At 39.1% G+C, this 15,720-nt stretch overlaps 1 protein-coding gene across 12 annotated transcripts in view; it reads left to right on the top strand.

The window, feature by feature from the left end:
- GREB1L (GREB1 like retinoic acid receptor coactivator) overlaps window positions 1-15,720 on the top strand; it is a 142,573-nt gene that overhangs the window by 66,287 nt on the left and 60,566 nt on the right. For 6 of the 12 annotated variants that reach the window (XM_075744272.1, XM_075744275.1, XM_075744271.1 and 3 more), the window contains 2 exons: window positions 12,262-12,433; window positions 12,648-12,845. In XM_075744272.1, coding sequence (XP_075600387.1) covers window positions 12,265-12,433; window positions 12,648-12,845 — 367 coding nt within the window. In that variant the 5' untranslated portion in view covers window positions 12,262-12,264. The remainder of the gene's footprint in view (window positions 1-12,261; window positions 12,434-12,647; window positions 12,846-15,720) is intronic. The other 6 variants (XM_075744274.1, XM_075744277.1, XM_075744280.1 and 3 more) reach the window with 1 other exon arrangement.

Genomic DNA, 15,720 nt, shown 5'->3' with positions numbered 1-15,720 from the left:
GCTTAGAGAAATACATATTTGAGCTATAATGCTTAATTTTGCTTGTAACCCTAGAATTTAATTACTCAAAGTATGTAAAATGGAAGTATATGGATTATTAAGATTTTTTTCTCATCTACTGGAGAAAATTGTTTTGCATTTATAAAGTATTTATTTATCAGGTGGGGTTTTTTCAAGTGGATTTTAGCCCACGGTAAGAATTTCATACCTAGTATTTATTTTCTACTGTGGCAGCAGTCACAGAAAAATATCGCAACCACTAGTTTCTTGAGTGTCAGTATTTATTGGAAGTTTTATATGCATGCCTTCAAGAATGCATAGAACCTGTGAATTTTCTGTGTTACTGACTCACTAAGCCATAACAGCAGCTTTGGGAATCAAGATTGCCTCTGCTACCATGTCTATGTTGCAGGTAAATTAAGTCCAGCCTGTAAACATCATTAAGACTTTTCCTTTCGGGAGAAAAACAAGTCGAGAAGCGCATCTAATGTGTCCAACAAATAATGTATTTTGTTACCATTTTTTCTTCTTCTAAGACATAAAGACCCCATACACAATTTGTTGTAGTGGGTGACGAGTTGCATCACAGAACAAATATAGGCATTAGAAACAGAAGATTGTTTTCTTCTCCTGTTAAGTGTTAATAGTATGTAATTTTGAATTTTTGCATTTCTGTTTTAAGTAAAGATAAAGGTTTTTCTTTGCCAGACCTAAATGGCATTATAAAAATACTATTTGTAGACATTTATCCCACAAATACCTATTGAGATTGCTAACTAGAAAAGGTAGCGTGAATGTCAAAGCTCTTCTTTCTAGATATATCCCTGGATGTGACATTGATATTTTGTTCTGTCGATTGCCCTTTTGTTGCAAATTTCATCTTAACTGAAATCTGGGATGTTGCAGAAGTTCCAGTAGTGATGTGCATCTTTGATCTCAAACAGGGGTTGCCTCTGGTAATTTCAGAGATTCTGGCAGAGCTTTGTTTATTTTAACAGAAGAATTTGTGGTATTCTGGGGAGGGCAGAAAGTAAAGTCAGCTTTGACACATGACGAACACATGTTGCGTAAAAGGAAAAGGAAGAACTCTACAAAGCACTCTGCACTTTGAAGTTCATTTCCACTAAAATTCAATACAAGAAATGTACTGGTTTTTAAAATAGAAATTCTATGAACCATTTAGACACTGTTTCCCAACAGCAGAGAAGTTGCAAAAAATGTCCAAACGATATTAAACTTGACATTACTTGTAGGTTTAAGCTGATTGATAGGCTTTTGATCTATGCAGGGTTTTCTTGTCCGCTCACTGCATTGCTTTTAGCATAGAAATGGTCACGAAAGCAGCTGGCTTTGCTGGGTTTTTTGTCTCTGCATCATGGGCTAAAAGTGACTGCAGAAGAACAATGTTAGATGTGCCTCTCTATCTAGAGACTGCATGGGAGCTTCAGATAAGAAGAGTTGTTTGTTCCTTTCTAAAACATATTCTGAGTTCAGGTGAGCAGAAATGTGATCATTTTGACCTATTTGAAAACGGTGTTTTCGGAAGAGCTGTGCAGGAATGTGCTCTGAGTAGACTTGATAAATATTTTGACACAACGTCTCCACAAAGGAGGGGCTTGTTGCAGGCTTTGGTGGTTCCATTTTAGGGACGATGGTTTCCAAGCCTTGTAAAACCAAGAAGTGTTTTTCACACTTGCCTTGTTTTCAACCAGGGCTGTAGGAGTAAAACAGTCGGTTTTTGGAGGAGGTAAGGAACCAACAACCCACCTAACCTTCTTCTATCCAAGCGTGTTAGTGAAGGCAAGTTTGATTACTGAAGACTTTATTACTCCTTGATTTGGTTTTATTTTTTAATCTAGAAATCTGTGTTAGGGATTTGTTTAATAATCTTCCTGAAGAGAGAAAGGAACAAAACTCGATGGTGCTTTTGGCAAGATTATGCACTTTACAGATGAAGGAGATGTGGGAAATACCGCATGAGAGGCTCTTGGGTGCAGGGTTTTCTCCTTTGTACACTGTCACAGACATGTTCTGGCTGCAGAGACCATGTCTTTTTTGAGTTGGTAACCCTAAAATTACTTTCAGGTTGCGTATTTGAAGAACTGCCACACTACATGTCCAACTCTGCCAGCTTCGGGGCAGGGAGGGACGGATTGCTTACAGCAAAAGAAAGGTTGAAGTTTACAAAGTCGGACTCCAGTGCTTCATTTTTAGTCTGTTATAGCTGTCACGGACCAGAACATGCACCAGATAAGATGAATACTGTGGAAAAGTACTGAGTGGATGTTCCTGAAGAATTGGGTCATCTCTGTTTTCAAAGTTTTAAGAGCCAATGTAATCTGTGTTACCATTATGCCTATTACTCAGATATTTTTAGTAGTGGCAGTTAGTATGTGGTGTTAGAATTAAGAATTTTCAGAACGAGTAATGTCTCTGCAAGATGAATAGCAATTAGTTTATATTGCTTGGCAATAAACATTTCTTTGTCTCCCTTATTTAGTAGCACTTTCACATGTGAAAACTTTTAAAAAAAAGGAAGAAAAGAGCATGGGGAAAAACACTTTTACTGCAGATGTAGATACCTAGGATGACTTTTATTAAGGATTTTTCTGTTTAATGCTTATACTGTACAATCTGATGTTGAGATGTGTCAGAATGGATTACATTTTAGCTTCTATTTTGTGCATCTTAGTGGTGAATTTTTATGCTGCTTTTCTATCAAATAGTGTCATCTTGGTTACCAGTCTTAAAAAATGTCAAGCAATGTGTATGCCTATATAAGTTCCTATATAAATGGTAGCTGGTGCATACAATAAATAAATAGCATAAGCTGTGAAGTTTAAAACTTAGATTTTTGCAGCCTAGTGGCCTAAGGATTTACAGTAATTCGCATACATGGTTTGCTAAGCCATAGCGTACAGTCCCACTTCATAGTCCTATTGAAGACAATAACACACCAGCAGGCAAGTGAATATGTACTTACAGTATTGAGGTCTGAAGGTGGGTCATGAGAAGTGGTGTAGAGAGGATGTGCAGGGAAAAATGAGTAAGAATTACAAACACATTTGAGCAAACTCAATGGTTGGAAATGACATTAATATCATTAGCTTCATATGGTGGTCTTTGTTAGTCCAGTTGTGTTGAAGAGTTGATACCAAACTATATTGCTAAGGCATTCAAAGGATGCTTGGGAATATAGGTGAGGTGCTCAGCTTCTATGTAACCAGAGCACATATACTTAATAGATCATCATCCCTTTCATTTTCATGAGCAGTGCAAGTTGAGATGCCATTATTAATGCTCCTTTTTATATCATTATATGGATCTTTTGAAACACCAGTATTTTGTCTGTAATAGTTCTGAATAGTTTGTTTTAATTCATAATTACTACATATAGTTGTTAGCTAATAAATTAAGAACTGTGTATTACTAGCAGAATATGTATTGTCAGTGAATGGCTGTACACTTGTGTATATGAAAAGTATATAAAAATAACAAAGTTCAATAAAAATCTGTAAGGTTTGGGAACAGGTACCGATTTTGAATACATGATTTGAGGAACATATTTCGGCCCGGAAAAACATTTCAGTAAGCAGCAAAATGCTGCATGCAGTTACAGTTATTTAAATAGTTATTACATTAATTACTTAGATACCACATTAGTTTTATCTGCTGTGTTACCAGCGGTGGTAGCTGAAAGGATTTAAACATGTAACTTGCCTGACTGTGCTAACACACTAAATTGTTAGGAGAATAAATTGTAATTCATGTCTGCAACTAATTGCAAAATCAAAATTACACAGCAAAAATATGCCTCAATCCTAGAGCTGGGATTAAGCACCGTTACTGATTTGGTTGTATTGCACTGGCATTAATAATGCAGTTAATAGTCCTATTGATTTAGGGCAGAGAACATAAATGGGGAAAGCTATGTATGAGCATGTTTGGTTTAAGGAAGCAGGCTGAGATGTTCAAAAGTGCTCCTTAGTGATTTATTTGTGCTGCCTCTGCAATTGTGTGAGCATCCAAGTGTGAGCACATACTCCTTTTAAAATAATGAAGTCTTTTAACATTACCAAATCTTCAAAATTAAAAGCTAGGTTTGTAGGGTGATAACCTTTTTTTTTTTTTTTTACACCCAGAGGTTTTTCTATTGAAAGAAAAGAGAAAATGTAACTCTTCTGTTGAAGGTGCATAGTAACGTTCCATCCCCTATCTACATTGTGAAAGATCCCAGTTGCATAAAAGGATTTGCTCCATCTTCTACAATTAATTTTAAAAACCCTAGGAAACCTTCATAGTAACTTACTTGCTAATTTCCCAACATCATTTAAAAGGGCTCTAAAAGCCTTGCAGTGAGCATAGGTTAAATCAACATAATTAACTCCTGAAAGCTTCTACATCATGAAGGATATAGGCCTATTCATGTAAGGTTCGTACTCCACTGTATAATCTTCTCATTCTTGGTTATATACTACTGAGCATTTCTTTTTGTATTACTGGAAATTGAATTTTTATTAACTCTTCTACTCTTTTATAACTTCTATGATCAAATTTGTTCTCATCTGACTTCCCGTCATTGTCTACAACCCTGTATCATCAACCTTTCCATAAACCACCAGGGGATGCAATGGGAGAAGACTAAAAAGGATATATATTTTTTAATATTACAAACACAAAATATGGTTTATTTATGGTTTCTAATTGAGTTCCTTTTTCCACAGTAGGAAAGCAGAGAAGGAATAATTAGGGAAATGGTGTATTGGCAAAAGCTTGAGGGGGGAGAGTTATGTGAACAGATGTGTGTGGGTGGATGATAATGTAGAAGAGACAGTAAAAGTGTATGGGTGCACGCAACTGGTGACAGAACATATAGTGCCTATTTGTATATGAGAATTTGCGTGCGTAGGACAGTCTTTGCCCATGAAAACGAGCTGTGCATTTACAACAGTGGTCAATAGATATTCCTTGATTCCAAGTACCCCAGCAAACAGTTTCAGCTACAGTTTTGCTCTATTAACGTTCCAGTCTCTTTGTAGTAATTTTTCATGTAGTCTTCCATATTCACGTAGGCATATATTGCTTTTAATGCTTCTAGCGTAGCATCATTTATTCACATAAACTCGTCCTCCATAATCTTTACATATTGTGTAGTCATTGTAGCTGAGTTCACGTAAATTACATAGTGAAGTCAGATGTTTTCTTTTATCTGCTTGTTACATCTGTTTACTGAGGAAATGGCATCAAGTGAAGTTTGGCACATGCTTAATCCTTAAATCATCTCAGTCCTCACTGGAGGAATGTGTTGAGCATCCCTAGTGCACCCACTGCACCGGTTTTCCTCTCGCTGTGCCGCAGGAATTCAGCCTACCTGGAATGTGACATTTCTTTTCTGAGTGGGAGCCATAACCTGGAGAAAAGTAAAGCTGGTGCAAAGTCTGATACAGTTCAGAAGTCTTGCAAAATGACTTTCAGCTCCAGTTGGGGTATAAGAAGAACTGACTGTTGTTGGGTTTACATAGTTTGATTCTAACTACACAGACTTAACTCTAAAATAGTATTTTAAAACTTCAGACTTGCAAAAGGTTGCATCTGAAGATTCTGGGAAAGTTTTAGCAGAACATTTGAAATATAAAGGAAAATGCAGGATGTTAAGCAATAAACACAAGTGCTGAACTTGTAACTTAAAACTACTGAACTACCGTTTTGTAAAACTTGACTTGAGCTTAACTTGCAGTGACTTCTGCAACATTGCACCTCACAATATATTCTATTTTTGATTGCAGTTGTAGACTCCTCTTTATGTGTACAGCTCAGTAAATAATACTGTTAAAAAGAACTAGAGAGACATTTCAAAATTTAAGAGATGAGATTGAGTTTCATTTTCCATTTCTTGGTGGTTTTCCTTTTTCAGCCTCAGTGTTACATCACTGCTGGTTTATACTGTGAAGCTCAAAACTCTCAAATCACTGAATTTTTAAAAATGCAATTCAGACTTAATTTTTGCAGTATTTGGGGGTGATTTGAAGTTGACAGCTTCATGCATTAAGTTCAACATACTAACACCATCCTGAATTCAGGTGTGAATTTTACCTTTAGTATGTTTACTGTTTTGTGACCTGTGCCTGAAGACTGTGTGGATAGTCTTGGGGTGGAAGGGATGGAGCAGTAAGGGCATATCAGCCTCCACATTAGCACCACTTGTGATTTACTTTCTGTTTCATGTTGTGGGGAAACAGCTGCCCTGTTCCACCATCCTGCATGCAGCTCTGTTGTGTATCCATTTGTCTGTCCAAGGAATTGTCCCAATCTGAGGAAATCTGATGCAATACTCCAAGTATAGTTACTATTAATTGAGCAGTAAGAGAAAGAACCTTGTCAGGAAAAAATAGGCATTTTTGATCTTTCCCATCCCTCTGACACAGTAGTGGCAACATCAGACTCAGAGACTAGATTCTAAATGGTATTGGATGCTATCAATATCTTCTTCAAAATAAAATAAGAAATAAAAAGGAAAGGAAACTCCACTGTAAACAGACTCAAGACTAACTAATCATTCATTTTTCCTGAAAGACTTTGTGAATGAATTACTTACCTATCACTTGTTACAGAAGATTGTAAGTTCTTTTACAGTTGAGTTTGAATATCCCTAACCAAGACAAAAGCAGGGTGAGAATCTCAGGATCTTGAAAGGACTGTAGGTGGAAAAAAGGCATCTTACAAAGGTTATGAGATAAGGGAGCTGTTAATGGGACTACTCTGCCTTGCACTCTTGTATTGACTCACACGTGTCTTTCTTCACTGAATGCTACAGTTAATGGTGGGTATATACTTCTGACTTGGAAGTCTACACTTTTAATTAGCGTATATATTTGTTATTGTCATTATTAATTGCCATCCTTTCTGCTGTATGCATGTTTATGATACATCCTAATGATGCTCTAATGGGAAAAAAATACTGCTCCCAGAACATCACTAAGAATGACGTAAGTAATAGAAAATGCTAGCTATACCTGAAAGAACCAGTTCCCAAACTATTCTACAGCATAAATAGATGCCTGGCCTCTCTTTGCCTAAGATAACCCTTTGAGATACAGAAGCTGTGCTGGGCCTGGCAGTGCCTTTGTGAAGGAACTTGCTTTCTTTTCCTTTGAAGAGAAACTTTCCTGTGGAGTTAGGCCAGATCAGAAGCCAGATTATGTGTTTTGGAGAACACAATTACATCATTAGGTTAAACACAAAGTAAGGACTTGATAGAGCCGACTTAATGGAGGGTGTTTGCATCAGATTCATCATTCGCTATCAGGTAATTGTGAAATTGCTTTAAGCCATAACAACAACACTCACTCCCTCCCTCATCCTCCAGTTCAGTTCCTCTCCTTTAAAGTCTCTGGGGTCATGACCCACCTGGAGGCCAAATATGTGGTATCTGGTGGACTGAATGATCTGTAAAAATACACTAGCAGAGCCTTCAACTCAACATGGAGTTCTAGCTCCCATGAGCTATTGGGTAACAGTGCACTTTCCAGAGGCTACTTTTTTTTTTTTTTTTTGGTATGTGAAGGACCACAGTCACCTATTTTTCTAACTAAAAGTGGGTAGTGTTTACTGTACGTACACACTGCAAGTCTGCCTGACCTGGGCTCTGGTTCTTCTTGAACGTTGAGTGTCACGTTTTTGCACACATCTTTTGAAACCTGGATGGCCCCATGGGACAAGATTATTTGCTTGAATTGACAAGACTGTCTTGTAAATTCAGCTTCTGGGGTTGAAAGAGTGACCAGAATTTTCCAGCATCCTTCACTGCACAGTTAAGTGGTTAAAATCAATTAGCTTTGAAATTTTGCTTTTATTACTCCCATTTCTGTCTGCTGTGATGAAAGCCCCCAGTAATTGTAGTTTCACTTTTTGTAATGAATGCCCATATTTAATTTTTTACTAAACCCTATAACATTAATACTTCTTCACTTGTGGTCAGATTAGTGGAATTTCATGATTGCTTTGTTCGTGTGTCTTTGCAGGGACCCAGACTGAGATGTGAGGGCTGCTTTCCAGCCCTCTTGTAAGGCAGCTCTCAAACTCCAGCAAATCTCAATAGTTAATCCTTGAGCTCAGTGATGGGCCACTGCAAAGACGAGTTGAAGCACGCTTAGGAAATCTGCTTTGAAGACACATAGTAGGAGTGGAGATGTGTTGGGTAGTAATCATGATGCCTTAGTGTCTGGATCTTTGCAGAGAAATATCCTGAGAGTGATAGAGCCTGGAGGTGCAGGTGATCTGAATGTTAGGAAATTCTCCTCTTATTTCATGTTTTGCTGCAGAGTTCATTTTGAAATTACTCAATTTTAATTGTCTTCTAGTCTCTCTATAGTAAAGTTTTAAGGACATTAAATAAAGTTTATCTGTTTGAGTGGCAAAGTTGGTGAGGTAAAGAGGGAAGGCCTGGAGAGTGGCTGTTGTCAAACTAAACCTTGTTTCTTGGCAGGGTGGGGCAGAGAACCTATAGAAACAAATCTTACTATACATGTATACTCTGCATAATGCACACTTTAACATCCTGCAGGGTCCAATCTAAAACAGAGCTCAAAAGGTTGCTGAGATGTACACTGGTATCCAGTGGTGCAGGTAAAAGAAAAGGTGAGGGCTGGAAAATTGTATTACAGATGTGCAAATTGCTCATTGCTGGGAATCTAACCGGCTCTGTGCTGAGCTAGCTGCAATTAGTGCACATCTAGATATGGAAAGAATTATTTACTCCCAAATCAAACCTCCTGCCCATCAGAAACCTCTCGGTGCACCCAAGTAGGCTCTGGCATAGTTTGGTGCAGTATGGCTGGGTGTGAGGGTGAGCACTGATGTATTGGTGTTGACAGGAGAAAAACAGGTGTGTGAGATTGGGGAGAAGCTCCTCAGTCAAGTCCAGCTCCGTTTTCTTTCAGACCCTGTGTCAGATAGTCTCAACTGCACTCAACCTGGGACCATCTTTCCCACATCCCCCCGAGCTCACTGATGTGACATCACATATGCAGAATTTTAGGGAAAACTTGTCCTAGTTTCACTCCAGAAAGCAACAGGGGGGCTTTGTTTATTTTTACCAAATGGCCTCGTATAGGAATGTAGGATAGACATATTATTTGGAGAACTTTTTTTAACGATGAGCATTAATTTAATGACATTAAATCATTGGGTTTGGTCACATTTAAATGCAGGTATGTCAGGTACATGTCTTAATGACGGAAATGTGTGTGTGGGGGTTCTATCCCTTCAGCTTCACCAATTTTTCGTCCAGACCCCCGGCTGCCTCCTCGCCCCCGCCCTCGCCCCCATGAGCACGTTTCCATCACGTCACGTTCCCGCTGCCTGCTCTGCCGCGGGGTGCTGCCTGTGCGCTGCCGCCCGTTTGTACTGGCAGGAGGAAAACAAAGCTCTTCCTCGTTTGCACCAGGCGTTTAGGGGGAGAATCAAAAAGCAGAAACACGAAGGCGTTAACACTTTGAATTGGTGCCCCCGGCTTTCGGGCAGGCTGGATCAGGAGGGCACAACCCCAGCCGCTCGCTGTCGGGAGGGTCTCGCCAGCTCCTCTCCCCTGCAGAGGGAAAGCCGCTTGCTCCTCCCGCCTCTGCTCTACCCCCCTCCAGCTCCCTTGAACTCCAAATGAGGCCCAGCTGCCCTAATGGCCTCGGGCGGCGTTAGGAAATCAGCTGCCCAGCGCCAGGGAACCAGCGGTGGGCTCCAAGGCTGCCAGCTTCCCCCGCCGCAGCCCAGCGGGACCCCCGGCCGCTCTGCCCCCCCGCTACCACCGCCTCGCCCGAGCGCATCCCCGACGAGCCTTCTCACGCCCCGCTTCCCTGCTGAGGTGCTCGCACAAACTGGGGTTCCTAAAGCTCTCCTTTACTTGGCGTTTCCAATTGCACTCTTGTTTTCTCTCGGCGAGCTAGCAATGTCCTCCAGTAGTAAATACCAACCTTCTTCGGTAAATCCACAGCAGTCGCCATCCCCAAGCAATTCTCTTTGTATGGATTCTAGCAAAATTCCAAAATTTGTATAGATTCTGAGCAAATTAAACAGTCTTGGCTCACCAGCCTTTTTGTCGTGCGCATAGTGTATTTTATTAATAGTTTCCCATCAAAATGAAAGTAGTTGGCATAGATTGTATGCCACATACAGATTGTGGAAAACGTGGAGGATGAGCAGACTTTGGGTAGATGATGTGCTGTGGGAATGGCAAATTTTCTGATTCCTAAAGATTGATTTTTTTTATTACTGTATTTTAACTGAAGTCTTATAGTTTGAATATATTCCTGAAATCCTACCTTAAGCACATTGTACCTGACATAAAATTCCACAGCACAGAAATGAAATCTTATGCTAGGCAATTTAATGATGTAATAGTTTGACATTATTTCACTGACATTTATGGAAATATCATCACTAATTTCAGTAAAACAGAGATTTCAGTTACTTAACTGTTTTTCATCAATTCTTTGTTCAATGGCACCTGACAGGATTTAGTGTACTGCAATGTTAAACATGTTTCAGCATAACTTTTTCCCTAACTCACTTTGTAATTGTGTGTTTGGACACGCTCCCTGCCATTCCAAATTTACAGAATGAAAAAGAAAATATACTTGTTTTAAATATTTCATTGCTGAAATACCTGAACGTGTCCCATTAAGAAATTGTCTCCAGTTGGGGGAGGGAAATGCTGTTGCCCCAAAATTTATTAAAAGCAGGTCTAAGTCAGAGATGTGGAATTGTTTGCCCAGAGTTGTAAAACATCTCTAACTGAACAGGGAACTGAGCCTCTCTGCCAGGCTGGAGGTGAGTAGTTAGATAAACTTGATGCCTATGTCTTCCAGTAGTATAACAATATTTAGCTCTTAGATATTTGTCTATCCCAGCAGATCTGAAATGCTGCTGTAAGTGGATGTCATCATTATTGCTCTTTTACAGGTGGCCCTGAGGACCGTGGGCAACCCAGCGATAAAGCAGGAGCGGAATTGTAGGTTTTTCTAAATGCCAACTTATCATCTTGGCCAAGGTCTCTTCCTGGTCATAGGGCTAGGTGACATCTAGTGAAGGGAAGTACAAAGATAACATTATAAGGTTTGATCTATTGATTTAACTTGGGAAAAGTTAGCTCTGTTGAAATAAAATTCTCTGAAAATGCAGTCTTGTATTTACAATATTGGAAAATGTTAGATTGCTGGATTTTTTTTTAATAAATGTCATATGGTATGATGATCTAGTAAAGTGGAAAATTTCCTGTTTCAGTGAGTCTACCTTAGCTGATTGTAAAACTTCCACGGCCATCCTGCTATACTAAATGTTTACATTTGAGAGTCTGTATCCTAATGTGGGTGCACAAATATAACAGGCTGTGGGCTGTATAATGTCACTGAAGGAGAAGTAATGGTCTATTTATGCTTGAATATTTCATGAAGTTCATAAATTCATCATTTTTATAAACATAAATGTTAATTGTCAAAGCAGATATTTAAATGATTTTTCTCACTATACTGATGTAAAGCATATTTTAAAATAAAAACATTTCACGGCATTTGCTGTGTATGGTTTGGATGTTACTGATTTCTCTCTTTTTGTACTTACATCTTCTGTTGTAAGAGTATGATTAGATAATTATATGGATCAGACCACATCTAAATCATAGCGTTACATTGAAGATAAGAGGTGAAGACCCTGAAAACACAAGAGGATTGGCCTTCCACATAATTTCAGTTAATATTAGCAAGGGCAAAAATTCAAATTATTGGATGCCTTCTGTGTATTATTTCTTTGCAAATGATGGCATACTGACAAGTAAAATTATGTTAATGCAGTTAGACAACTAGTGATGAAGCCAAACTTGACAGTTTTAATTTTCTGTGTTATGTACCCTTCTGTAGTCTACTCTGAAAGTCCTAAAAAATACAGTAATAATGACTTTATCTACCCTTCATTAAATTCTACCCATGGCAGGTTCTTGAGGCTGTTGAGAAGCCATGTATACAGAAGACACAAAGCAGTGTGTTGGAAATGTGCTAAAAGCTGTTATTGAAACAAGAGGACACAGTCTACCAGATTGAGAGAGAAATGTGAACATGTAGTACTAGTTAGAAGTGTTATTTCCATAGCATACTTTCTTATTAACTTTATATCACTGTCATGGTGGACATTAATAAGACCTCACTCTTCTTTTGTAAATGGTCTGTGTATGCATTTTTCCCATCTCCTTATTAGATGTTTTCTTTGTGTTTTTAGATCATGGGGAATTCATATGCAGGGCAACTAAAATCTGCCCGTTTTGAAGAAGCTCTTCATAACTCTATAGAAGCTTCTCTGAGATGTAGCAGCGTTGTCCCACGGCCAATCTTCTCACAGCTGTACCTGGATCCTGACCAGCCACCTTTCTTGCCGGAAGGTAACCATGAAAGTATGGCACATTTCCATTGCTGTTTTTCTGTGTGAGAAAAGGGTGGGATATGTTTCATTAAAAAAAAAAAAAGGCCGCACAGTAGTTTGTTGTGTGACGCAAAATCTGAATCTTGGGCCTCTTTTTGGAGAAAGAATGGCATGCTGATTATTTTAAAAGGAGCTAAATGCAAGTACTGATGAAAAGTTTATTTTATTTTTTTGTTCTTGCTCAGATGTGAAGCCAAAGGTAGAAGAGTTGGATAAAGAGTTAGTACATCGCTATTCACAAAATGGAAGCCTGGACTTTTCCACCAACCAAACTGTTAATGAAATGGAAGATGAAGAGGAGGATGAAGACATGTCAGATTCAAGTAGTCCACCAATCCCATATTCACAAAAACCTGCCCCAGAAGGGTCTTGCACTACTGATGGTTGGTGTCCATTCTTTTACATGTGTGATCTTTACAGCTAATTCTCAGTATAATGCGTAGTCTCTACAGTTGGAAGCTCTTGAGCTAGAAGTCTGGAAATACAGTTTGTAGTCAAAGCCTTAGATCTGAGAAAATACGGAATAAGAAGACTTGTTTCAGGGCATAAAATGTAATGTATTATTTGAAAGCAGGGTCTAAGACTTGCTGTGGCGCTTTATTAGTTTCTCAAAGCCCCTTGTTTTCTTCGGTCATCATTGGTTTACTGTCCTCAAAGAAGTTGTGTTAAGTCAGCATGAGCATGGCTGGTTCTCAGTATATCCCAAATTATTGCCAGAAACATTGTTAAAGCTGGGTTTAGTTGCTTCCATGGGCAGAAGGAAGAGTTTGGACAGAGAAAAAGGAGAAGAGACTTGATGTTCCTTCTGCTGCCAAGGGGATAAGAGGGACAACGGTGGAAGCTTGTCTGTTTTGTCTTTGCCATCTGCCTGCTGGCCATTGCTAGTTTACCCTCAGCTGTCCCTGTTGTTGTTCTAGATAAGCAAAGTTGTTAACAGTACTGTTTTTGTTTGGTTTTAAATGTGTTAAAGGAATGGTCAGATCATTATGAATATACCTATTGGACCAAGTAAACTTGATCTAATTGGTTCATTTTATCTCATAATTGTGCTATTCTGAAGATGTAACTTCTTAAGGAAGAGCTATTCATATTAGATACGCTTCTCTAAAAAACAACTCCCACCCCCCTCAAGCACTTGGAAACACACAACCCTTCCCAGGTCCAAACCCCGTTCTTGACATTTTCTTGAGTATCTCCCTGAATTATGGGCTTCCTTGTACCGAGGTCATAAAAAGTTGTAATTTGTAGAATGATTTTGTACCTCCTTATAGTGTACAGTTATATGGGATGATAGAAGTAAGCAGTAGTGACTGGTAATCCTTCAAAATTTTTTGGGGGTAATTGGTGGCAAATGTTGATGGTTTTGCCTTTACCCCTTCTGAATGCAGCTTACATAAGCATGTTTACTCTCCATAACAACGTACCTCCAGTTCCCTGTAACACAAAGTATAGAAAGGCTGGCTGCTATGGGAAGCTGGGGAATATTCTTAGGAGAATTTGTTATTCACACAGAACTGTATTTGCTATCCTTTAAAGACTTGTAAATTGGTAGCAGCAGAGAAGGAGAAAGTATAAAATGATGTATTCCTAAGAAGGTATTCTCAATTGAGGACAAGTATCAGTAAAGGCTGCAGAATCTTGTGTGGGGAGCAGGAACAGTTCTGATCACTTCTGTTAAGGAAATGTAAAATAAATCATGTGGGATGCAGAGGAGAACCAACAGGATAGTAAGAGGAGGAAGTCCTATCTAACAAGGCACTTTGCCTACCAGCACGAAAGAAATGGCATATGGTTACACCTTCTAAATATATCAAGGATAAAACACTAAGGAGGGAGAAGAGCCAGTCAAGCCGAGAGGGAGAGGGCCCTGTGGAAGTGTAATGCATGCATAAAATGGTTGTGAATGCATTCAGGCTAAAGGTTTATATCGGTGACAGGGTTCTGGACTAGTCTGCCAGTAGCGAGAGTAGGGGTCAAAACCTTACATGGCTCCAAGGCCACAATTCATTCAATTGTGAAAGAGCTTTTTCTATGACATCACAAGATCTTTCTCAGTCTCACTCGCATGTTCTGGTGATCCCTGGTTGAGCTTGCACGCCCAATCAGAAATGTCAGTTGTGAGTTTCCAGTTAACTGTCTGTGTCGTTACTTGAAAAGTGACCTTTCATTCACGTGCAAACCGTTGCATGTTCGCCACTGCCTTTGCCACCTCTGCTGAGGATTGCTTCATAAGGCTGCCCTGCCTGACGTGGCACTGCAAGGAGGTGCTCAGCTGCCAAGCAGCCACTGCAATGCAGATCTCTATGCTGTGGCTGCATATTGCATGTCACAAGGCTATGCCTTGTGATGCTCTAGTTACATAATATATGTAATTATATGTTCATGTATGTCTAGAATATTATGCTTTTTAGTATGTTCTGGGAAAAGATGACCTTCCAGGGGGCAGTTCTGTCTTTTGATTTTTATCTAGAAGTCTTTTATGATCAGAGCACCCTAGACGAAAGTTTTCTGTGTTACAACTGCAGAATTTTAGGATTGTTCGTTAGTCTTCGTCAAGTTTACCATTCTGAATTTACAAAATCTGTCTCGCTCTTCTGTGTTGTTCTCAAGGAGCTAATTTAAGAGAGCAGTGGTTTTGTATCTGGAAAAGGAAAATACGTTTTTTAAAACAGTGATAATGATCTGTTAGGACAGTTTTACGTAAGTGTTTAAAACATCCAGGTTCCCAAACATTCGTGCTGCGGACCGTATCTCAGCAAGATATTAATCTGATAGCTCATCTTTCATCTCATGAATATGCCCTTCCAGAGACGTAAGGCAGAATTGCTGCCATTGTTTACATCCCTTATCTTAGTTATTTAATTACAGAGATAAATAACATTAGGAAAATGTTAAATAATACTGATAGAGTAATTGAAGTCACTGTAAGTGTCTGGATGCTTTAAACTAGGCATGTATTTAATTGCTTATCCAAGAGCAAAGAATTGGTACTAGAACCTGCAGTTCATAGCTCCACTTGCTGTAAAACGCATTTCCCACCTTTTAGCACAGATGGGATGAAACCTTTTTCCATTTTAAACTATTTGTGCTGTTTGGTCTTCCTGAATTCAGGATTTATGCCGTAACCATCGTATTATTTTCTGTGGTGACTTGTTCTTTATTCAGATGGCTGAGTTGTCAGTCACATGGGTGCAGAAAGTAGATCTTAATGCCTTCATTCATCAGTTAAAAAAAGTAAGTGCCTCACAAGTGACAGTT

This window comes from Balearica regulorum, chromosome 2 (genome assembly GCF_011004875.1).
Source record: "Balearica regulorum gibbericeps isolate bBalReg1 chromosome 2, bBalReg1.pri, whole genome shotgun sequence".
Taxonomy (NCBI): Eukaryota; Metazoa; Chordata; class Aves; order Gruiformes; family Gruidae; genus Balearica; species Balearica regulorum.
This window is presented reverse-complemented; position numbering and strand designations above follow the sequence as displayed.